Source organism: Simochromis diagramma, unplaced genomic scaffold, assembly GCF_900408965.1.
Source record: "Simochromis diagramma unplaced genomic scaffold, fSimDia1.1 OVJJ01000596.1, whole genome shotgun sequence".
In the NCBI taxonomy this organism is placed as follows: domain Eukaryota; kingdom Metazoa; phylum Chordata; class Actinopteri; order Cichliformes; family Cichlidae; genus Simochromis; species Simochromis diagramma.
This window is the reverse complement of record NW_024387245.1, coordinates 22,822,336-22,842,925: the sequence shown is the minus strand read 5'-3', so window position 1 is coordinate 22,842,925 and position 20,590 is coordinate 22,822,336. Positions and strand designations below refer to the sequence as shown.

Genomic DNA, 20,590 nt, shown 5'->3' with positions numbered 1-20,590 from the left:
GCTGCCACCATGTTGCTTTGTTGCAGTCATAAGTGACAATTTTTGAGTGGAGTGCCAAGCTAGCAAGCTCACATAGCTTCTTCGACCACCTGTAAAAAGTGTTACAGGTGGTCGAAGAAGCATCTACAGCTGTGTTTTTATGCCGCATAAGTCTAATTAAAATGCTTCAAGGGGAACCAAAACCACAAATATGACAGAGAGATCCAATTAGAAGGCTCAGATTGATGGAAGAAGCCCCAATGACAGCTATCTGCTACACCTACCACAGTCTCAGCCTTAAATCCAAAAATGAGGTCTACCTGTAAAATGTAGTGTGATCTAGCAGATGGGTTACTGTAACTCAAGGTGGCCTGGTCTGATGTAGCATGTTTTGTTTTACCTCACATGAATGGTTGGCTACATGTGCGCTACTTACCTAGGGAACACCTGGTTGCCCTATGTGAATGTTACTTTGACATGCACCACCTACGTAAACATTGTTGCAGACCATGTACACAGTTTTATGGAAACGGCATTTCCTGATGGCTGTGGCCTCTCTCAGTAGGGTAATGTGTCCTGCCATAAATCAAACATGGTTCAGGAATGATTTCCGAACCATGGAAGTCCTACCTCACAACTTACAGAACCTAACAGATTTTTTTGCTAACATCTTGGTGCCAGATACCACAGAGCACCTTCAGGGTCCTAGTGGAATCCACTATTTGTGTTTTGGCAGCAAAAGATGCACCAATACTATGTTAGGCAGGTGGTCACATGTTATGCCTTATAATTTAGGCTTTCTTCTTTAGCTAGGCTGTAAACATAACTACAAAACTAAAGTTGGACTTTTCTACATGACTGTATGTGTTTGACATGTTTTTAAGCCATACTTAAGTGGCCATTAAAAGAAATGGCCTAACTTTTTCAGCCTCTGTCAAGAAACATTGTTGAATCTTCATTATTAAAACAAATTTCACAAGATGCATTCGTTCTAGTCACTGTAATTAGCCTAATTGTCCTAAGGGGACAGTTCCTGTAGTTAAAACATGGTCAAAGTTGCCCTAAAATCGCCCACTAATATCTGAAGTGGGAAAACTGCTTATTTCCTGTACCAGTCAGGGAGCTTGTCGTTACTTCCGTTGGCCAAAGGTGTCACCAAATCAATCTGGAGTGAAATCTTTATTATAACTCAGGAAGCAGAGAAAGGTGTTCCTCTTACTGTAACCAAGCAGTTACAGGAGCATTACGTTTTACACAGTCCCGTTGTGTCTGAATTTAAACATTTTTAATATTGCATAACTTCACATGCGGACCCACTGATTCTCTTCTTCCTGCTGCACTATTATTCATATTTTTTGCATCAGTATTAGATTAACAGAGTTTACAAAGAATAAACTGGGATCATTTACCAAGAAAATAAATTAAAGCTTTTTGTTCTAAATAACCTTTTCTAGAAATCCATAAAATCCACCTTGTTTTACTAAGAATGCAAAAGACTCACTAAAAGCTTATTATGAATCAGTCTTTTAGTTGGTGGCACAGAGAGGAGCATTGATTACAGTTGGGAAAACTTGTTGCAATAGACATTTGAGGAGAATGTTATGTAAAAAAGACATAAAGGTTATGAACACACGTGATCATATAATTCTCAGTCCCACTTGTGATGTGTTTTCTGAGGGTCACAGAACAGGTGGAGGTTGGCCAAGCAGGCTCTCGCTTGTTGCTCGACACCTAAAAAAGACGTTTTAATGCAGGGCCCTTTCTGCAAACAGGATCATAGTATTAGCTTTTAATAGAGGACCCTATGGTGTAATTTCCTCAGTGCTTTACAAAAGAACACAAAGTAAAGCTGGAAAGAGAATCCAGTATGTCTGCCAACTTTTAAAAAGTGGATTAAGAAAACTGTGGTGTGTTTACTGTCCACTTCATCTCCAACTTGACCTATCAACACCCTTTTTTAACATATGAATGGGTGACTCTTTTTTTTCTCTTATTTTATATAAAGTGACTTTTAGTTTGTCTGAGAGTAGAGGGCTGGCAAAAGGCAAACAGCAAGGGCAACAAATAAGCCTTTATGTTGTTCCCGCACCTGTGTGTGTGTGTGTGTGTGTGTGTGTGTGTGTTTTCCTGGCATTTTCTCTGTAAGAGCAACCCGCACATGCAGGGTGTAATTTGCAGAAATAGGCCAGTCATTTTATACCTGCAGGCTGTGGGCTGCACAAAGAGAGAGGGAGAGAGAGAGAGAGAGAGAGAGAGAGAGAGAGAGAGAGAGAATTACAAAGTATTTCCAGAGTAGAGAGTTTTGGTACTCTTGTAGTTTTAAGTGGTGACCCATAGGGGGGTTACCGTACAGGTCAAACACTGCACTTGTTTCATTGCAAACTCTAATGAAAAGACACGCAGAACATCAAGATTCATACATTCATGGAGGGACATGAGCATAGACTGAGATGCACTAAAAGTGATTATACAATGAGTTGTAAAAAAACAAAGAATAAATCTATATTATTATTAAATAATACACAACATATTTAAAAGATTTATATTTTTTAAAAGTTGTATTTGACTGGATTCAAGCACGAAAGAGTTAGCAAACTCCGGAGGGGGCAAGAAGGAATAACCTTTTCCTTCCTCAATTAGCCCAATTAATCCAAATCAAACTAGCCAATCACCGCGCCAATCAATCAGCGAAACAAACCCGATTTTTCTTGGAGATTTATTTATTTTCCTGTGGATTTTCCGCTCTCTCCTGAAGCAGCGGCGGCAGCAGCAGCTCGGCGCTCGGCTCAGTGGTGTTAAACGAGACTGTAAGCTAGGTGGCCGCACGATCACATTTATCGCGCCGAAGCTGTGCCAGACGCACATGGGATCCGTCCTGCTTACCGGGGGATCTTCAGCACCGGCAGCCGAGCGGAGGGCACCATCAGCCCGGTCAGGAGGAGCGCTCAGCCTGCCTGGACTCTTCCGCTGACGCAAAACAAACGCACAGACACACACACACAAACACACACACGCAGAACAAACACTACACATTTCGGAGGTGATATTCTTCCTTCCTGAGACACAAAGTGTTATTTATTTATATCGTATGCGAGCCTGACAGTCAGCCGCGGCGGACAAACTGCGTGTTAGCGCGGGGAGGTCGGACTTGTTTGGCAGGGGAAACACACTGAAACACACGCGAAAAGACTCCCGTTCTGTCGCCCCCCTTCTTTTATTTCCTGTCAGTTTTTTTTTCTTCTTCTTGCGATTTATTTCCTGCTGCCAAAACCAGGAACCCGGGACTGAACCCTTACTCCGAGGATGAAAGAAAACTAGATTTGCGATCGAGGCTTTGAGGTTGTTTTACTGGATTTATTTCGCTGTGGAGGAAAAGCGATCCGGGAGCGGAGCGGTGCGCAAAAAAGCCGAGGTCTTCCTCCTCTCTTCTCTCCGTCCTTTCTATCTCTCCATCTATCAATCTGTCTACCCATCCTCTTCTATCTATCTGTCTCTCCATTTGTTTCCATGTTTTAGGTCCGTGCGATTTTGCTAAAATGCATCATCAACAGCGGATGGCAGCTTTGGGAACAGACAAGGAACTGAGTGACTTACTGGATTTCAGCGCGGTAAGGAAATCCACCTTCTCCTCTTATCGCTAATATGAATAAAATGACAGGTATCATGTGAGAGCAAGCCGTAGAGGAGAATAAAGGCGTTCTGTAGGCTTTACATCCACCACTGTTTACATTTTTAATGTATGAGTTGCACGGCACATAGCCCAGCCTGCATATTTTAGCCTTCACTCAGTCTTTTAACTATTTGCACAAAAAGTTGTGTGTTTATGTAGAGTAACTTGCAGAAAGTCAGTGCATATTGTTGGTTTTGTGTTGTTTAATTTTTTTGCTTGTGTGTGCAGAGAATTGTGATGCTGCATTAGTAATTTTGTTGTCTTATAGATGCGAAACAGCGATTTGAAAATGTTCCCAACATCCATGGTAGTATATCTCATTTTAAGTCATTTTTTTCCTTCATGTGTAGCCTGATTATTGTTGTTGTTGTTATTATTTTTTATCTTTCTACCCATGATAGGATTTAGTAAATGCTTTTCCTTTTTTCTATGTGACTTTCTAGGCTGCTCCATGCACTCTGCACCGTTTCGTACAGAATATTTCATGCAAATAAAAAAAAAAAAGAAAAAGAAAAAGGCTCGATGTTGAATCATGAACCTGCATGACAGACAGCTAGACAGCCAGCCGAGGAGAGGGAAATGTGTCATACTTTGTCCCCGCAGTGTAAATATTCCTGCAGCATTGCTGTTAAATGTCCAAACCCGCGATTGGGTTTGAAAGTGTGCGTGTGTTTTTAAAGAGAACAGCCTGAGTGGTGAACTTGACGGACAGGAAATAGAGTCCCCGCTCTCGCCCATGTTTTCTCTGCGCCTCTCCTCCTCTGGGAGCAACTTTGGTCTGAAGAGGAGGAGGAAGAGGGGGAAAAAAAAATCAGAAACACCCCTAAATGATGAGAGGGGAAAAAAACTGACTTACATTAATCTGGTTATGAAACGTTGAGAAGCAGCATGAACATAATGGTATCAAAATATCATAATAGTATTAGGGACATGGGTGCAGTGATGCTGCATGACATGCAAATAGAATTTACCTGCAATGTTGTGAGTTATTATATTAATTTTAATACTGTAAAAGCATAATATCACAGCCATGGCCTGTGCATGCAAGTGACTTAACAGGAGTGTGCTACAAATAATTTTTGATGAGAAATATATCATAAAATATACATTTTTGCAGGAATTAAATGCCAAAGAGAAGATAGTGTGCCTCATGACTGATTGAATGCACAGCTGAGGCCTGCTAGAAAATCTGTTGTTAGAGCCATGCAACCTACACATTAGTGTCTTGTAATGCACTACCCTTTTTTATTATTTGAGTGCAACATGTTGATAAGAACTTGTGCATCAACTCATACAAGTTAACCCTGTTGCATTTTTTTTAGATTTAATAACTTCATACACACATCAGAATATGTCTATAGAAAAATTGTAATTATAGAACACACACTTTCTTAGCTAAGTAGGTCTCTATTTACCATGTTTACGGCAGAACTATCGTTAAAGTCCATGTAGAAGGATAAGAAGTGCCCAAAGTCGACGGAAATCACGACTAATTTCCAATTTAGTGGCACACACAACATATTCAATTACTTTGGGAATAGTGGCATATATTTAAAAAGAAGCAAAATAAAAGGCTCAAATTATTTTACAAATTTTAATCCTGTACAATGGTTAACTGAATATTTTAAATATGATATATTTGATTAAATAAAATAAAATAAAATAGACTCAGTAAATTGATTTATAATTCCAATGGCAAGGAGATGCTGCTGTGATACAAATATTCTTCATAGTGCTATTATATCTAGTAAGCCGGGTTATATTATAAATGGTATAAAAGGTTGTTTAGATATTATATCATAGGTGCAAAATGCCGAAAAGTTCAATCAGAAGTTAAATTATGCACAAAAGTAGAAAAAATAATTATTGTCCTTAAGAGATAATGCATTAATATTAAAGGCATTTTCCCTGGTTTAAAAACTGAACAGGTTTTTAAGATATGTCAATCAGCCCGTCTTAATTTGAAAAAAAAATTCAAACAAAGGAGGGCAGCAGCAGCTAAAATGTGTCTCCGCTCATTATAAACGCAGACTGAACATTAATTTATTCAATCATCTGTCCTTACACGCCCACAAGCTGACACCAGCAGCTCAAAGCAGTTAGACTGGGATATCGATAGACCCGCTAATAGTCCGAGTTAGATCGTTTATCTCCCCAACGCTTGTTTTCCCTCTTTATTTGTCGCAGCTGTGAGAGAGATTGAATACACAAGCAAGCAACCTCCTTGTTCGGCAGACGCACTTCCAGGCCCAGCAAGCAGCATTAAGAACAGTGATGGATCAAGTGTTCGCTGCTTTGGGTCAGGGTTTAATTTATCAGAATTCTGGTTGATCTGAAATAAAACCAAAAGCCTCTCGAACGCCTTGACTTAGTACAATCTTGTACCGTCTGTAAGTGTGAAGCTCGGAGTGTGTTTGCGGTCAGCCATGCCAACACACGGGCCTGATGTTCATCCAGAGGGGTTATCTGTGAGGGTCAGATGTCTCACTTTGATAGCGTGAAGTGTTCTGTTGTAAAGCTTTACAGTAGCTCATCTCGAAGCACGGCAGGAATCAGTATTCAGCTTCAGTCTGTCTTAACGTGGGCTTGATTTTCCTGTAGATGTGTAGAGCAGATGGTGACTAGTTCTGATGATTATCTCATATGTTTAAGTCAGATATGAAGTAGATATGAAGTGTTTCATTCCAAAATAAGCCATCCAACATTTGGCAAAAGTGACACTTTAGAATGAAAACATATTTTTCACCAAGGTGAGCAGGCGATATAAGTGGTCCTGTTTATTTTTCACAGATGCTGAAAGAGGAATTTGATTTCTCTCCGCTTCACAAAAATAATCCCACAGTGTTTTGGAACACCAAGTCTTCATTTCAGTGTTTAGCTCTGAGCTGGGATTCTCTGATTAGGATTGAGTACAGACCTAAATGTGTCCATAGCATCAAGTGGAAAACGGAGAAGGGCCAAAACCTTGCATCAAGAGGTGCTGACCAAAGTCAGGAATCTGATTTCTTGACTAAAACTCCAAAATAAAAACTTGTACATTGAATTTTACTTTTAATATCAGTGCCTTTGATTCCCTTTTTAAATTAGGACATGACATCATTCTGTAGATGATTTTATTTTGAATTATTTAATTATTTTACAGCAGCCAATCAAATTCAATCAGCACGGTACCTAAGAACATTACATTTTCATGTACCTCTCCTGAGGTTGACTGCAAATAATTTTTTTTTTCTTATATAAAGTGCATAAAGACAGGATTACTTTGAGTTCAATTTTCTTCTAAAATTTACACTTGCATTGGTTCTCTAAATTTCTATATATTTAAAAATGTTACTCTCTAAAGGACTTGAACGTTAGGGACTTGATCTGGACTTGGAGTGGGAACTTTGATTTAAGATACTGACTTCTGGACTCCCCTCTTCCCATGACTTGGAACTTTCATGTTTTGATGAAGGACTGGATTTGGGATTTGAGTTTTCACTTGTTGGACTTACGTCATCTTCTCATGATTAGGGACTTGCCTGTCTCAACATTGGACTGTTGACATGTTTGTTATGATGTGAAATATCTTCTCTGCAGGACTTGACCCTTACTCATCTTAACTCTGGGATCTTTTGACCTTGCATTGGGACTTGGCTTTTAACTTTTTGGAACGTGACCTTTGACCCCTGGAACTTGCACATTTTGATGAAGGACTCGACCGTTTCACAAAATAATTCATAACATATTGCTCTTGATTTGGGATATGATTTTTCATTTGTTCGAGTGCACTTGCCCTGGACTTGCTTATCTTCTCATGGACAGGACTTAGACCTTGTTTGTCTTTACTTGGGACATGACTATGATTGCATCGATTTGGGTCTTTTGACTTACTGGAGCTTTACCCTTGACCTTTGTTGGATTTAAACATGACCCTGGATTTACCTGCCAGTCTTGATGTAGGATTTGACTTGTACATGTTAGTCTTGATATGGGTGTTGTTGCCCATATGTGCACATGCGTGACCTGGGACTTGTTTGTCTTCACTTGGGACTTGACTATAAACTTCTTGGCATTGTTTTGGATCTTGACATTTAACTTCCTTGACCTCTCCTGGGATATGACCCTGGACATACCAATTAGTTACAAAATTGTTTTGCAAAACTGCATCTTTTTTTTTCCCTATAAAACAAAACAAACGGCATAAAATTCTTGGAGAGATGTATACATTGGTTTAATTTTCCTTACAGAGTTCCTGAAGTTCTTGTATAGCAATGAGAACTTCTGTGACAACTTTGGCTTCTTGAAAAACAAATGGGGCATTTCTCAAAGTCAAGTGTTTGGCACTTGAACAGATGTATCTTATTAGTATTAAATCAACCAATACCCAGCCCTAGTCACGTTGGACACTTTCCTTGGTAACATCCACACAAAGATTCCTTCCAAAACAAGACATCATGCATTTAAAAAACAGACAGTATACCCTATGGAGAAAAAAAAAGGGGGGGGGGAGTACATGTTACCATTAAATTTATGACATTTCCTAATAAGACCATAATGAGATGAGGGGCTGACAGCTCTCAGCCAAATGTTGGATTGGCGTTTTGGAATGAAGCTTTTCACATGTAGCTGCATTGACGTTTCTGTAGAGATGTGTCTTGCTGTGTGCAGTGTCAGTGCTCTCGGAGGTAATGTGCACTCTGTTTGTCTTGTAGATGTTTTCCCCTCCTGTTAGCAGTGGAAAGAACGGGCCAACCTCCCTGGGGAGCGGACATTTCTCCGGCTCAAGTACGTCAGCTTTCTCTTTTTTTTTTTTTCCTCCCTCACTTCATCATCTTCTTTTTCTTCTTTTTCTCCTTCTTCTTCTGCTCTTTTCCTCAGCCTCCTCCTCTCCTTCCTCTTACACCTGCTCACTGCTGCTTTGTTTGCTGTTTGAATTTTCTAATGTGGGTGACAGTGTTCAATACGTGGATTTGCAGTTTTTGGTTTTTATGCTGTGTTGCATTGTGGGTTACTTTATATTTCAAGCGGACTTGAAAGCCAAATGAGATTTGGCTTGACGATTTAAGAACACAGCTTACTCATACTGTTTATATTTTTACATTACTCGTATTGTGTACAAACAATAACATTGCTTGGTTTGATTATATGACTTTGAATATGCTTAAATCTGTCTCATAATACTTTCCTACATTGTTTGTAGAAAAATGGTCTCCGTATTATGTATTTTATTTAAACAACAAAAAACAAATCACCCAGTTTCTTGAATCTGGGGACATTGTTGTTTTTAACAAGTAGATAATTCTCGAGTTAACTCACAATATTGAATTTTATTTTTATTCCCGCTTTATTTCACATTATATAAGTATATGAATGCTAATCTTGGATAAACGGTGATGTAATTTTTCTGACTTTTTTGGGAGGGGGGTCCCATCTGTGTTTCAGCTGCTCAGGTTCATTCCTGAAGGACACTTCCTGTTTTTCTGATTTGCCGCAGTCGTTCTTTCCTTCCTGTGCTGTGGAGATCAGTTTGCTTTGTTTTGCTATGCGCTGGTAGTGTTTGTGTCAAACAGGCACGGTTTGGCTTCGTCAGCGGTGGAATGTGGTGGCTCCAACTTGAAAATGTGGATATTGATAATGCTGATTCATAATGTTGTGTCTGGCTTTTACCCTCAGTTCAGTCTGATAAAGTGTTTTAATTCATTCAATCAACCATTTATTCAGTTTTGTTAAGGAGTCTGTGTTTCATTCATTCAGCAGGTCAGTGATTAAATATGGCACACATTCACTGAGTGCATCAGCGAGGTTGTAAACTGGTCAGAGAGTGAGTCAGTGAGTCTTTAGGTATGTCATGTTATTGATTCATTCATCCAGCCAGGCAGTTATATTCTTAGTAGGAAGTACTTCAGAGGGTTGGGTGTTATTTAAAAGTTTTTCACTCAGCCAGCGTCAGTTCAGTAATGGGCGACTGCCAATATATCCTCAGTGATGTGTCTGCTGTGCATCATCCCTAACCCCCTGCATATATACGCTCAGAGAAGTAAATACAAACCACCCATTACTTTTTTGTTTCAAACTGATCGATGGATACCTTTTAGCCACTACATGAAAAAGCATGAGGTGATAACACATGTTTATTAAATGATCAGTTGCACAACCTGCAACTTGTATGGTGCTAGTAACACCATGCTGACCTAGGGAATGTGGACTTCCACACTGGCACACTTCCACACATTTACCTGTACTGAACATCAGCCATAAAATGCCAGGTCACCACAGCTACATTTTCTAGCTGTTCATGATAAGACTTTCCATTAGTTTCCGTGTAAACCTCTCCACTATTCCCCGACCCAAAAAAAAAAAAAAAAAAAAATGAAAGAAGCATCACCTTGTAGCACTGCTCAGCTATTGCACTTATCACAGAGTTGAATTTTCAAGGAGTTAAACCAGAAAACTGGCGAAATTAAATTATGCAAAAAAATGTGTTAACCGAACCGTTAAGTTAGCAGTTGATTTATGTTAAAGTAGTGCTAAAGTTTTGATTAAGTAGTAATACTATTCTGTCATCCTAAAGTTAATTCAGTCTCTTAGATTTATGGTGATCCGCTGATGACAGGCAGTCAGGAATATCAACCTCCACGCAGAGACTCATTTATTTGGAACAATAATCAGTCTCAGTCCTTCCACAAAGGTTTATTAGATGCTTCAAAGCAGCATATGCCATGCATCTTAGAGCTCAGAATTACTAAAAGAAGACAACAGTAAAACTGCTGGACCAACATGGCCTACTTTAATTTAGTATATTCTTTTAAATGTTCCCATGCTAATAACTCTGGACTTGCTCAACTGTCAACTTGACTTTAGTGAGGTGCAGAATTAAAAGAGAAAATTGAAAAAGCAAAATATTGTGTATTCTGTCCCAGTTTGCCAGTTTTACCACTGTTACATATGACTTCTCACATTGTGTTAGCTGTAGGTTGTGTCTTTTGGGGGGCATGGCCACAGTTAGCCAGCTTAGCGTTTTAAGTTAGAGATTACAGTGTAAGTATAGTCCAGAGAATGTAAACACAGTGACATCATAGTCATCATTAGCTGATACTTGTTCAGCGGCATGTCAGTTTTCACTCATTGATTGAATTTGTCACTTGGTTCTTATTATATCTGTTTTCTTTTTTCTTTTTTGTATTCAGGATTGCTTGTTTGTTTGTTTGTTTTTTCATATGTATGGGAAGAATGGAGCTGGAGATTATTGGATTGAATCCTTTCTGAGCTGAGCATGAAGTCAAAGTTCTTGATTTACTGGCAATCTACATTGGTACTCCACCCATTGTATGAAAAGTGAGCTTTTTTCAATGTGTGTCTGGGATGACCCTTAGAGATATGGACATCTGAGCAGGATGCCTCCTGGGCTCCTAGGTGAGATGTTTCAGGTACGTCCAACCATGAGGAGACCGTGGGCCTGATCTGTCGCAGGAATACCTTGGTGTACCACCAGAAGAGGAGGAGGTGATCAGGTCCAAAGGAGGTCTGGCTATCTTTGCGTGGACTGTTGCCCTCTTGTGCAGCTCCTTCTGTTGATGAAAAGTAGAAAAATAGATAGATAGATAGATAGATAGATGGACGGGTGGTCTTAATGTATCCAAGATACATTCAGAAAGGGCTGAAATCCACTTATTGAAATTGCCTCCTGGGGATATCTAAGATCCATTCTGACCAGATCCAAGACTGAAAGCAGATTAGGGCAATAAACTTGTACTGTAGCTGTTTTCCATGAAAATGATTCATCCATTCATTTCTGCTCCTTTGTGGTTAGCCATTACCCTGTTAAATTAGCAAAGCTATTATTTTTGTTACCAGACATCTTCTTCAGCATTACTCTTCTGCTCTTTTTTTGTTTAGCAGTTTTGAAACAGCTTCAGCCTTTGGACTGGTTGAGACTTTTGATCACATCAGCTGATATGCATATATGTAAAAACATATTTGCTCCATGATTTTATCAGTTATCTTCATGAAAAATAATGTTACTGAGGTGCTGTAATTAACTGTAATAGTATCCTTGGAAGTGCCTGCTATGCTTCTGTTCTGGTTCAGCCAATGAAGTGAAAGGATGAAAAAAGAAGGCAGATGCTGTCCTGTGCATCTTATACTGTATGTTGATAACATTTGCAATGGGTACGTAAAACAAATTTGCATTACTCAGTGAGGTGCATTCATGTTAATAAGCACACGCTCTCCACCTTTTGCCACCTCTGTGGTTGGATGCATCGTTCTTTGCTTTGAGATCACATTGTGCGTTTGGGTGCATTTTCCTCATGTGTTTCACAGGATTGCATTGCGGTATGTCTGGTGTATGTTCGGCAGCATCTGCAGTGTTTATTAAGCAGCCTTCAGCCACCATACCAGTAGGATACTTTCTGTTTAAAGTCTTTTCTGGAAGGTCTTCACAGAAAACAGCCGGGTCCTTTCTGTTGCTCCCGCTCCTGTTATTTGCCTCTAAACGGCGTTCGGAAGCCATTTTGTTAGTTGGCTGGAATACAGAGAGATGGCGAGGCATCTTCTTTGTTTACTGCTTCGTTGTGTGGTTGTTGTTGTTTGTGCTCCACGGTTTCGGTGATGTTGTTTGCTCCTGTGCCGTGCATACAAATGCGAGGGAGGACGACAAATGTTACGATTTTTGGCAAAAGAAAAAAAAAGTCTCAGTTTTGCTGAATTTGTAGCGTTTTTTAGGCCTTAGGTTTGCTGCCTCAAAGTGTATCTTCATGTTAGGATTGTTGTTGTTTTTTTTCTTTTTCTTTTGATACAGGAACACACCGTGGAGTCACACGCGCGTACTCTTACCCTACTATATAAATCACACTGTGTTTCCCATACACACACATCTAAATATCCTCGTGTACACACACGTGCACGCGCGCTCTGCTCACCCCTGCTGTGGCTTTCTGCAGGCCTCGGCATTTTGATGAGCCTGGTGCTGTTTGTGAATGCAGCTAATTAGAACTCTATAGACCTACACAACCATGAGAGGAGCGGTTTCCAAAGGCTGGGTTGAGGCCATAGGCTGGGACGTGCTGACATGGAATGGGGTCCATTCACTGTAGACTGACAGGAGTTACTCTGCTTTGAATGATGCGCTTTCATACATTTGAAATTTTGTGTTCATGCTCAGTCCTGTAAAGTTTTTACTTCTGTTTGTAAATGCATACCTTAAGCTGTTTATACTCTTCCAGTTAATGTCACATAAATGATGATTTCAAACTTTGATCGTACAAATTCTTGATGTTTCATAAAAAGAGAACTTTGTGTTTCTTCACACAGCCAGTAAGTAGGCCTACCTAAAGTTAGACTTTAGGAAATTAAGATTTCTATTAGCTAATTTTCAATCAGTTTCTTTACTTCTCCGCCGTAAAAGATTGATGGGACATTGTTGTCACCCTGCTGGGTCAAAGGTCAGGGGACGTGGACACCTAAGTTTGTGAATGCATCAATGTCAAATTGGTGCCGTAGGTGCATCTACTAAGAATCTCAGATGAGTTCAAATCTCAGTGATCTCCACCTCGCAGTCAGGGGTCAGGTCACGTTTTCTGAAAATCGGGAAAAACATGACTTAAAAGGCCAGTAGTATGACTCAGAGCTTTGGTAGCCATACTACTGAATGATCCTGATAAGTTTAGAAATGTCAATCAAGAAAACATTTGTGCATATATAAATGAATGGATACAACATCATCTTAAAACCTTATTATATCCTGCTCTATGGGTACCCTCATAGACCAAATGATGCAATAGTCTCGCATAACTTAGCTCACAATAGTTTAAACATTTTCAATATGCTGAGCATAATAACCCAGTAACATTTATCACCTTTTGACAAAGCATTACAAGTTAATGCAAACCTTTCTGCTGCTTATAAATTTCTCTGTAGACTCTTGGTACTCTAAAAAAACGTGCTGCATAGGTTCCAGTGTAAAGAACATGTAATAAAAGCACTGATTTTCCATAATATTGTAAGGACACAGGTATTTGCATGAAAAGTAGGTAAATGGTAAAATGGCTTGTATTTGTATAGCGCTTTACTAGTCCCTAAGGACCCCAAAGCGCTTTACACATCCAGTCATCCACCCATTCAAACACTGGTGATGGCAGGCTACATTGTAGCCACAGCCACCCTGGGGCGCACTGACAGAGGCGAGGCTGCCGGACACTGGCGCCACCGAGCCCACTGACAACCAACCAGTAGGCAACGGGTGAAGTGTCTTGTCCAAGGACACAACGACCGAGACTGTCCGAGCCGGGGCTCGAACCGGCAACCTTCCGATTACAAGGCGAACTCCCAACTCTTGAGCCACGATCGCCCTAGGTGACGGATTTTGTTCTTTTCAAAGGTTACGTTGAATTGAGATGATGTTTTGTTGAGCTAAGTGTGCCCAGTATTGGTTGTTTTTTCACTTGAGCTGATTTAATGTTAGCTTGGCTGTTATCTTAGGATGGTGGCACATGCGATTGACCTGTATATTAGCAGATTAGCAGATGCCAAGTGTCGGCATCCTTGTTAAAAAAAAAGACTCTACAGTAATATAGAGAAAATCCCAACAGTCAGACAACCGTCTATGAGCAAGCAGTTGGGCAACAGTGGAAAGGAATAACTCCCTTTTAACAGGAAGAAACCTCTGTCAGGACAAGACTCAGCAAGGTGAATGTTGCTACATTCAACCTGCTGTTAGTTAGCAAGCTGATTTGCACTCACTTACTTAGAAAAGACATATGAAAAGGATCTCTTCCAAGCCTTTTTAGGGCATCGTTTAATTGTACCCTGATGTGAAATTTTACTTTAGTTTGAGAATTAAATGGACCACTGATCACCGAGCAGTACCTGCTTTCAGTACAGTTTTTGATCTTTGGTGCTGTGGGCACTGCTCCACAGTAATTCACATTTCCACTAACACATGTCTTTGTGTTTAAATTCCTATATATCCTAACTAAAGAAAGTAGCCCGTTTCCAAGTCCTGTAGGAAATAGGTGGTGAAGGAAAGTTTGGATGTAAGAAGAGCCTGGATAAAAGCAGAAAACACTGAGGTGTTGAATATAAAAATAACGTCTCAGTGAGACGAGGCAGAGGGCTAAAAATATTTTGTAGGATTTGGTTTATCTGATGCTTTTGAGGATAAGGAGTGACATTTTCCCAACCATGTCTTTATGTAGAGATTGAACTCTGAAATGACAGCCTTCACACAAAGCTGTGAATGTACCTCTCCGTGTAAGCCCTTGTATTTCTGCCCATAAATTCACCTTAAAACACAAAAGCATCTAAACATGAACACCGCACAGTCTCGGCTGACATGCTCAGCCCACGGTCATCACCAACCAGGAAGTGGATTAGGCGTTTTAATTATTGAGAGATTTCGCCGTTGTTGTTGTTGTTTATTTTGGGATCATCCCTGGAAAGATAATGCACACTTCAAACTCGGTGTGTGTGTGTGTTTCTAATCTCCTCCTGGATGAAGCCGTTCAGTGAGCGGCTTCACTCTGCCTGTCAAAACCACCGCCGCTGCCACCACTCGTCTATTTCAGGTCTTGGCTGGTTTTGGTGTTTTCCTCTTTTTTTTTTTTTTCTTTAAAAAAAAAAGCCGTTGTAACCTCTCAGATCCGCTGTTTGTCTCCCTGTCAGTGGTGTTGGAAGGCGACCGAGATGTGTGTGTGTGTGTGTGAGCGAGCGAGAGCGTGTAAATGTGTGTGTCCTCAGCAAAACGAAGGTTGAGCATTGGAAAAAAAATGAGTGTAAGAGATTTGAGGCATTGATTTTTGAATTGTCTGTCTGAACAAGCAAATATGTGTGGGCAGGTGTTTATGTGTGTAGTTGGGACCATGGAGGGTGGGGGTGGGAGGAAAGAGAGGTTTGGCAGTGTGAGGGCAAACCATCAACCCTGCTGTCATGTGTCTTAAAGTTGGCACTGAGAGATGAAGGAAGTGTTTCCTGGAAGCAGAAAGAAACAAAGGTGACAGAGGAAGGAAAGAAGGAAGTAAGGAAGAAACAAAAGAAGGAAAGAACAGAATAAGAGGAATTTTAAATAATTGGACACAGAAATAAAATCAAATTAAGATGAAATAAGAAATGAAAAGTTACATAAGTCATAAAAACTCAAAGAAATTGTGTAGTAAGGAAAGTAAACAAGGGATGGAGCGGAGCTAATGGAGAAGTAAGAGAGGAAGGGGTAACAATGAAACGGAGAGAATGAGGGAGAAATTTTAGAGGGACGTAACATGAAAGGAAGAACCAAAAAAGGTTGAAAAGTTGAAAGGAAGCAAAAAACAAAGGAAATGGAATATAAAGGGTTAATGGAGAACTGATTAAAAAAAGTAAGAATTTAATGGTGAGTGAATGATGGACAAAAAGAACAAAATTAGATGGTAAATGTCAAAGAAAATACGAAAAGGGACAAGAAGGCATAACTATAGCAAGAAGGAAAAGAGTGAGGAATAAGAGAGGAACGATACTACTAAAGGCGTTTAAGAAAAGACTAACACGAGGAAGGAGGGAACTGATGAATCAGTGAAAGGAAACAATGGGAAAAGGGAAAGGGAAGGGATATGAAGAAATTAAAGATAGTAAAGGTTAGCAAAGAACTGAAACAAGGAAGTATAAGACAGACAGAAAGAAGACACATTTTGAAGTTTGGTGCTAGAGTGACGCAAACCAAGACTGGGATTGGTGTCCTGTCCTTTATCATTTCATCATCATCGTCAGTATTTTAATTATTAATGGGCTACTTTCACTTGCTGTGTGCTTTTATTTAAGGAATACTCACAGGTTGTGTTGCTTGACTTCATCAGAAAACCAGCAAACTGTCTTTTTTCTTTTCTTTTAATGGGTTTATTGTAAACCTTTTCTGACCTCTTCAGAGAGGCAGGACTCATCGGCCTGGTCACCAGGAGGGTGGAGAAGAACTGTGTTGCTTTCTGTGGTGCCAGCAGAATACATGACATCACTAATGTTATGGGTTAAAAGGTTGCTGTTATTTCCTGGATTTCCTGGAGTGGACCAGGCCACTCAAAGCCAACATCAGAACCTCCACATGAGTTCATACATGTAAAGGACTGTACTGTAGTTTTTAAACAATGTTTACTCATGTAGTTGCACATGCTCATGGTTCTAAAGATGATTCAAATGAAACAGTCTGAGGCTGAAAGCAAATCTTCCTTAAATATGAGCCAAAAACAGCCACCGCAGTGTGGCTTACTGTTGGGTTTGTATGACATTTTGGACAGCTCCTGAGCTAGATGGCACCGAGAAATAAGATATTCCAATGTAAATATACAAACAATACTTTTGAGAAGAACAAATCCATAGCTGGTTGATGTTTCTCTTTTCATTAGATTTGTTGGGGGGGAGAAAAACATCAGCGTTCCTCCTTTAAAAACATCATCTCTTTGAATGATCGCCAAATCAGTAAGCTTTATCCCGTTTTATTTTTGTCCCACCTTCCACCCCAGTGTCTTCTTTCTTTTCCTGTCAAAACCAAAGACAAACAGAAGAAAAAAAACGCAGCAGCTCTGTCGCCTTTGCCAGCGAGCTTCACGCATTAGCAGAGAAATTTGGGCAAGGGCAGATACAGCCCCGATGGCATGCCTGATTTTTGTTCTCCTAATTGGCATAGCTTATTAAGTCACAGTTCACAGCGGAGAAAAAAGGGGGTTGCTTTAATAATATCCCCTCTCCCGTTTGATTTGATGCACTTGTACCGAGACAGATAACGCGCTTCAGCGCGGCGAGTGACGCCCCCACCACCACCCTCTTGTCTTTATTCAGTCAAATCTGCCTCCGTTACGCCCGTCACTCAAAAACACCCCGGCTGGTCGCTTTCAAAATAGAGATGGAGAGCAGGAGCCAGTCGCTCAATACCTCACCCTCCCACCTTCTCTCTGCCTCTGAGGCTGTTAAATTGTCTCATTTCCCCGGCAAGGCGATGCAGAACGACTCACAAAAACACCCAACCATGCTCTTAATTGTGGTGCGGATTAGGGATTAATAGGCGTTTTTAGCCATAATGGCAAATATTATTAGCCCCATTTGCTTTTCTAATGCTAATAATGACTCTGCTAATAATGGCAGTGATTTCAAGGTTAGCGCCTGTAAGTACTCGGCATGGATTTGTGTGTTTTTTCTTTTTCTCAAAGCTCAGGAGATTGACATGCCGCTTGCTTCGACGGGCCGGCTCGCTACCGAGTCGGAGCTCCATATGTTTTCCCCGAAGACGACACTGAAAGGTTAGGGGCTGGGCTGAGATCTTAAGTTTAGAGTAGTCTTGCTTTTCTCAGTTGCCACTGAGCTTGGTCCAGTTAACATTTTTTTAAATTTGTTTCTGTGTTTTGGGCTTTGCTTTCAGCAGAAATGGATTAAAAGAGGAGACCCAGATCCTCTGTTTCTGGTGACTTGGTGAGATAAGCTGATAATCCAGACTTTTTGTGTGAGTTCAAGCTAACTTTGTTGGGTAGTTGAGAGGTGAGGAGTTGCAGCTAACTTGTTGTTTAGGCTTGCTTTGGTTATTGTCAGTGAAAATGTATGCAGATGCGAACTGATCCAGTGCTTCTGGTTAAAATAGAATAATTTTCTCTTGCTAAACTGAATTCTAAAGCTTTAGTTTGAGTTTATTTGACTGTGTTTCGATCAGATTTTTGTTTCAAGGTAGGAACAGTTTCTGTCATTGTGAACTAGTTTTGCAATGGTCGTTGGTTCTTACCATCCGGTGGTGTTTCCAGTTCAAAAAAGAACAATGCAAACTCGTGTGTGAGACTTGTGTGGAAAGCATTTTCTTCTGGGCTTGGTGTTTGGTTCAGTTTAAGCACCAAAGTCACCTGTAAGGTTTAGGCTTCAGTTACGCAGGCTTGCCGACCACTGGTCTGAGATAAAAATGTATATTTCCTCACCATTTGCGAGTTGTTGCTGGAGGTTGCTGTGGATTTTTTGCCAAAGCCCCATCACTTAGGCCTAGAGACCAGTCAGGGACCTCCTGCCTCCTTTCCCAGAGTTTATTAAGCAAACTGTTTGATTAATGGTTTCAGGAGGTTGCTGGCAGTTGCTAGCTTAGTTGCTTAGTAGTAAAACTGTGAAAAGTGCACCTGGTAACCAGTGTTGGTCAAGTTACTTGAAAAAAGTAATTAGTTACTTAGTTACTTTTTAAAACATGATTTATCCCCTAAATAGGTAATAAAGCAATAGATCTTTCAGCCCAATTCTACTTTTTCTGCATAATCCATCATACAAAATGTGATCAAACAAAAAGGTCTCTTTTTAAAACTTGTTTTATTAGTTTTAATCTTTTAACTTTATGCATTAAGCAAACATTAAATTATATGCACCATTCTCTGACTGGAAGAAATTTGTTCAACATTTAAACCTATTTTCTGCACATTCCAGCACATAAAAGAAAATATTTTTTGTGTTTACACTCAGTCTTTCAAATAGATGCAAGTGAAACACAGCAGAAAATAAATAAAATCAAAGACTCAGCGGTCCTGTTGCTCTATTTTCACCTGTAAAGCAGGAGCGGGGCAGGCGGAGGTTTGCCCTGGTGCAGGCATGCCGCAGCGGTCAGTGGAAGAATCCGGCAGTTTCTCTGTGAATTTCACATTCCAGCGGCAGAGTATTTGGTGCTTGCTCGGACGTTTAGGGTTTTTTCGCTATAAAAAGAAGTTTTCTTCCCACGCAGTGAGCAGCGGACGCTAATGTTTTTGTCACTTTTTACGGAATCAAACTCAAAATAAGGTCAGGACTTCCACGCTTTAAACGCTGCATGCTCATACTCTCTCCCGCACTCGTTATATTATCCATTGTTGATCTGCACACAGCTGTTGCCACGAATGTCGCACTCGCTTACGTCACTGTCATGAGACATTTTCGCAAAAAAATTACGGTTTTAGTAACGCAGTAACGCAGCGTGCTTACGGGAAAGTAACAGTAATCTAATTACCTTTTTTGCAATAGTAACTCAAAAAAAGTAATGCGTTACTGCCCATCTCTGCTGGTAACAACCTGGTAACTGAGACCATCTTTCTTCATAGTAAACTTTTGAAATGCGTTTGTTGCAGTGGTCAGGCACAACTTTACCTTGATGGCATCTGTTCACCTTTCATGCTGGCTAACGGTGACCATGGCAACTAAGGTAATGTAAGGAGGTTTCTGTTGCAACAACCTCTTTGTAACCAATTTCAGTCAGGGACCAGTCAGGGAATACACATTTTTCTGTAGCGACTTGTTGTCAGATGGTCACTAACAGGTCTCCAAGCCTTTCTGACTGAGTCCTTAAATAAAGCTCTTGCTTTGGTTTATAATATGGCGTTCACACCATTAAATCCCATGTAAGAGAGCTTCCTTTTGGTCAGCCATGGCATGGGCAGTACAGTAGGTTGTCTAATAACTAATACTTCATGTATTTCTTCAGCACATGGCCTCTCCATGTGTAATGTATTCTATCATTCTGCATTTATAACTAATTTTCAGATCAACTGACCAGTACTAGCTAATTTCATTTTTATACACTTTAAACATATTTCAGTCACAATATTATCGCAAGTTGGGACCGTCTTCACATTTATCATTATTGCACGTCCAGCTGCAAAAGCTGACTTTGACTTGTTGTAACTGGATGTCAGACATAGATGTGTAAATGGTCTGTAAGTTTAGTTTCGCTGATGTTTTGGACGGGTGCGCCAGCAGTGTTGTGTTACTTTGTTAAGCACTTTGTAATAAGTAGACTGAAGGTCAACAAAGTGGCAGTGTTTAATTGCTGGTCTTCATCAGCTTTTGGCTGGCATCAAAAGTGAATGTTTTTAGAAGCATCTGTTGTGCACCTGCAGCTGGTTACCTGTCTGATTTGTATGCTTCAAGTATAAACCAGTCATTAACTGTGGAGAGTGGTTTGGAAGACAGACAGCAAAGTGAACACGCTTTTTCTTTTCACAGGGCAAA

General features: G+C 40.2%; 1 protein-coding gene across 7 annotated transcripts in view; it reads left to right on the top strand.

The window, feature by feature from the left end:
• Window positions 1–2,554: 2,554 nt before the first annotated feature.
• LOC120747519 (transcription factor 4-like) overlaps window positions 2,555–20,590 on the top strand; it is a 241,178-nt gene continuing 223,142 nt past the window's right edge. Inside the window, exons 1-4 of one of the 7 annotated variants that reach the window (XM_040053455.1) lie at window positions 2,560–3,391; window positions 3,496–3,587; window positions 3,918–3,956; window positions 8,344–8,416. In XM_040053455.1, the coding sequence (XP_039909389.1) occupies window positions 3,516–3,587; window positions 3,918–3,956; window positions 8,344–8,416 (184 nt within the window). In that variant the 5' untranslated portion in view covers window positions 2,560–3,391; window positions 3,496–3,515. Of the gene's footprint in view, window positions 3,588–3,917; window positions 3,957–8,343; window positions 8,417–20,590 lie in introns of all 7 variants that reach the window. The other 6 variants (XM_040053458.1, XM_040053459.1, XM_040053456.1 and 3 more) reach the window with 6 other exon arrangements.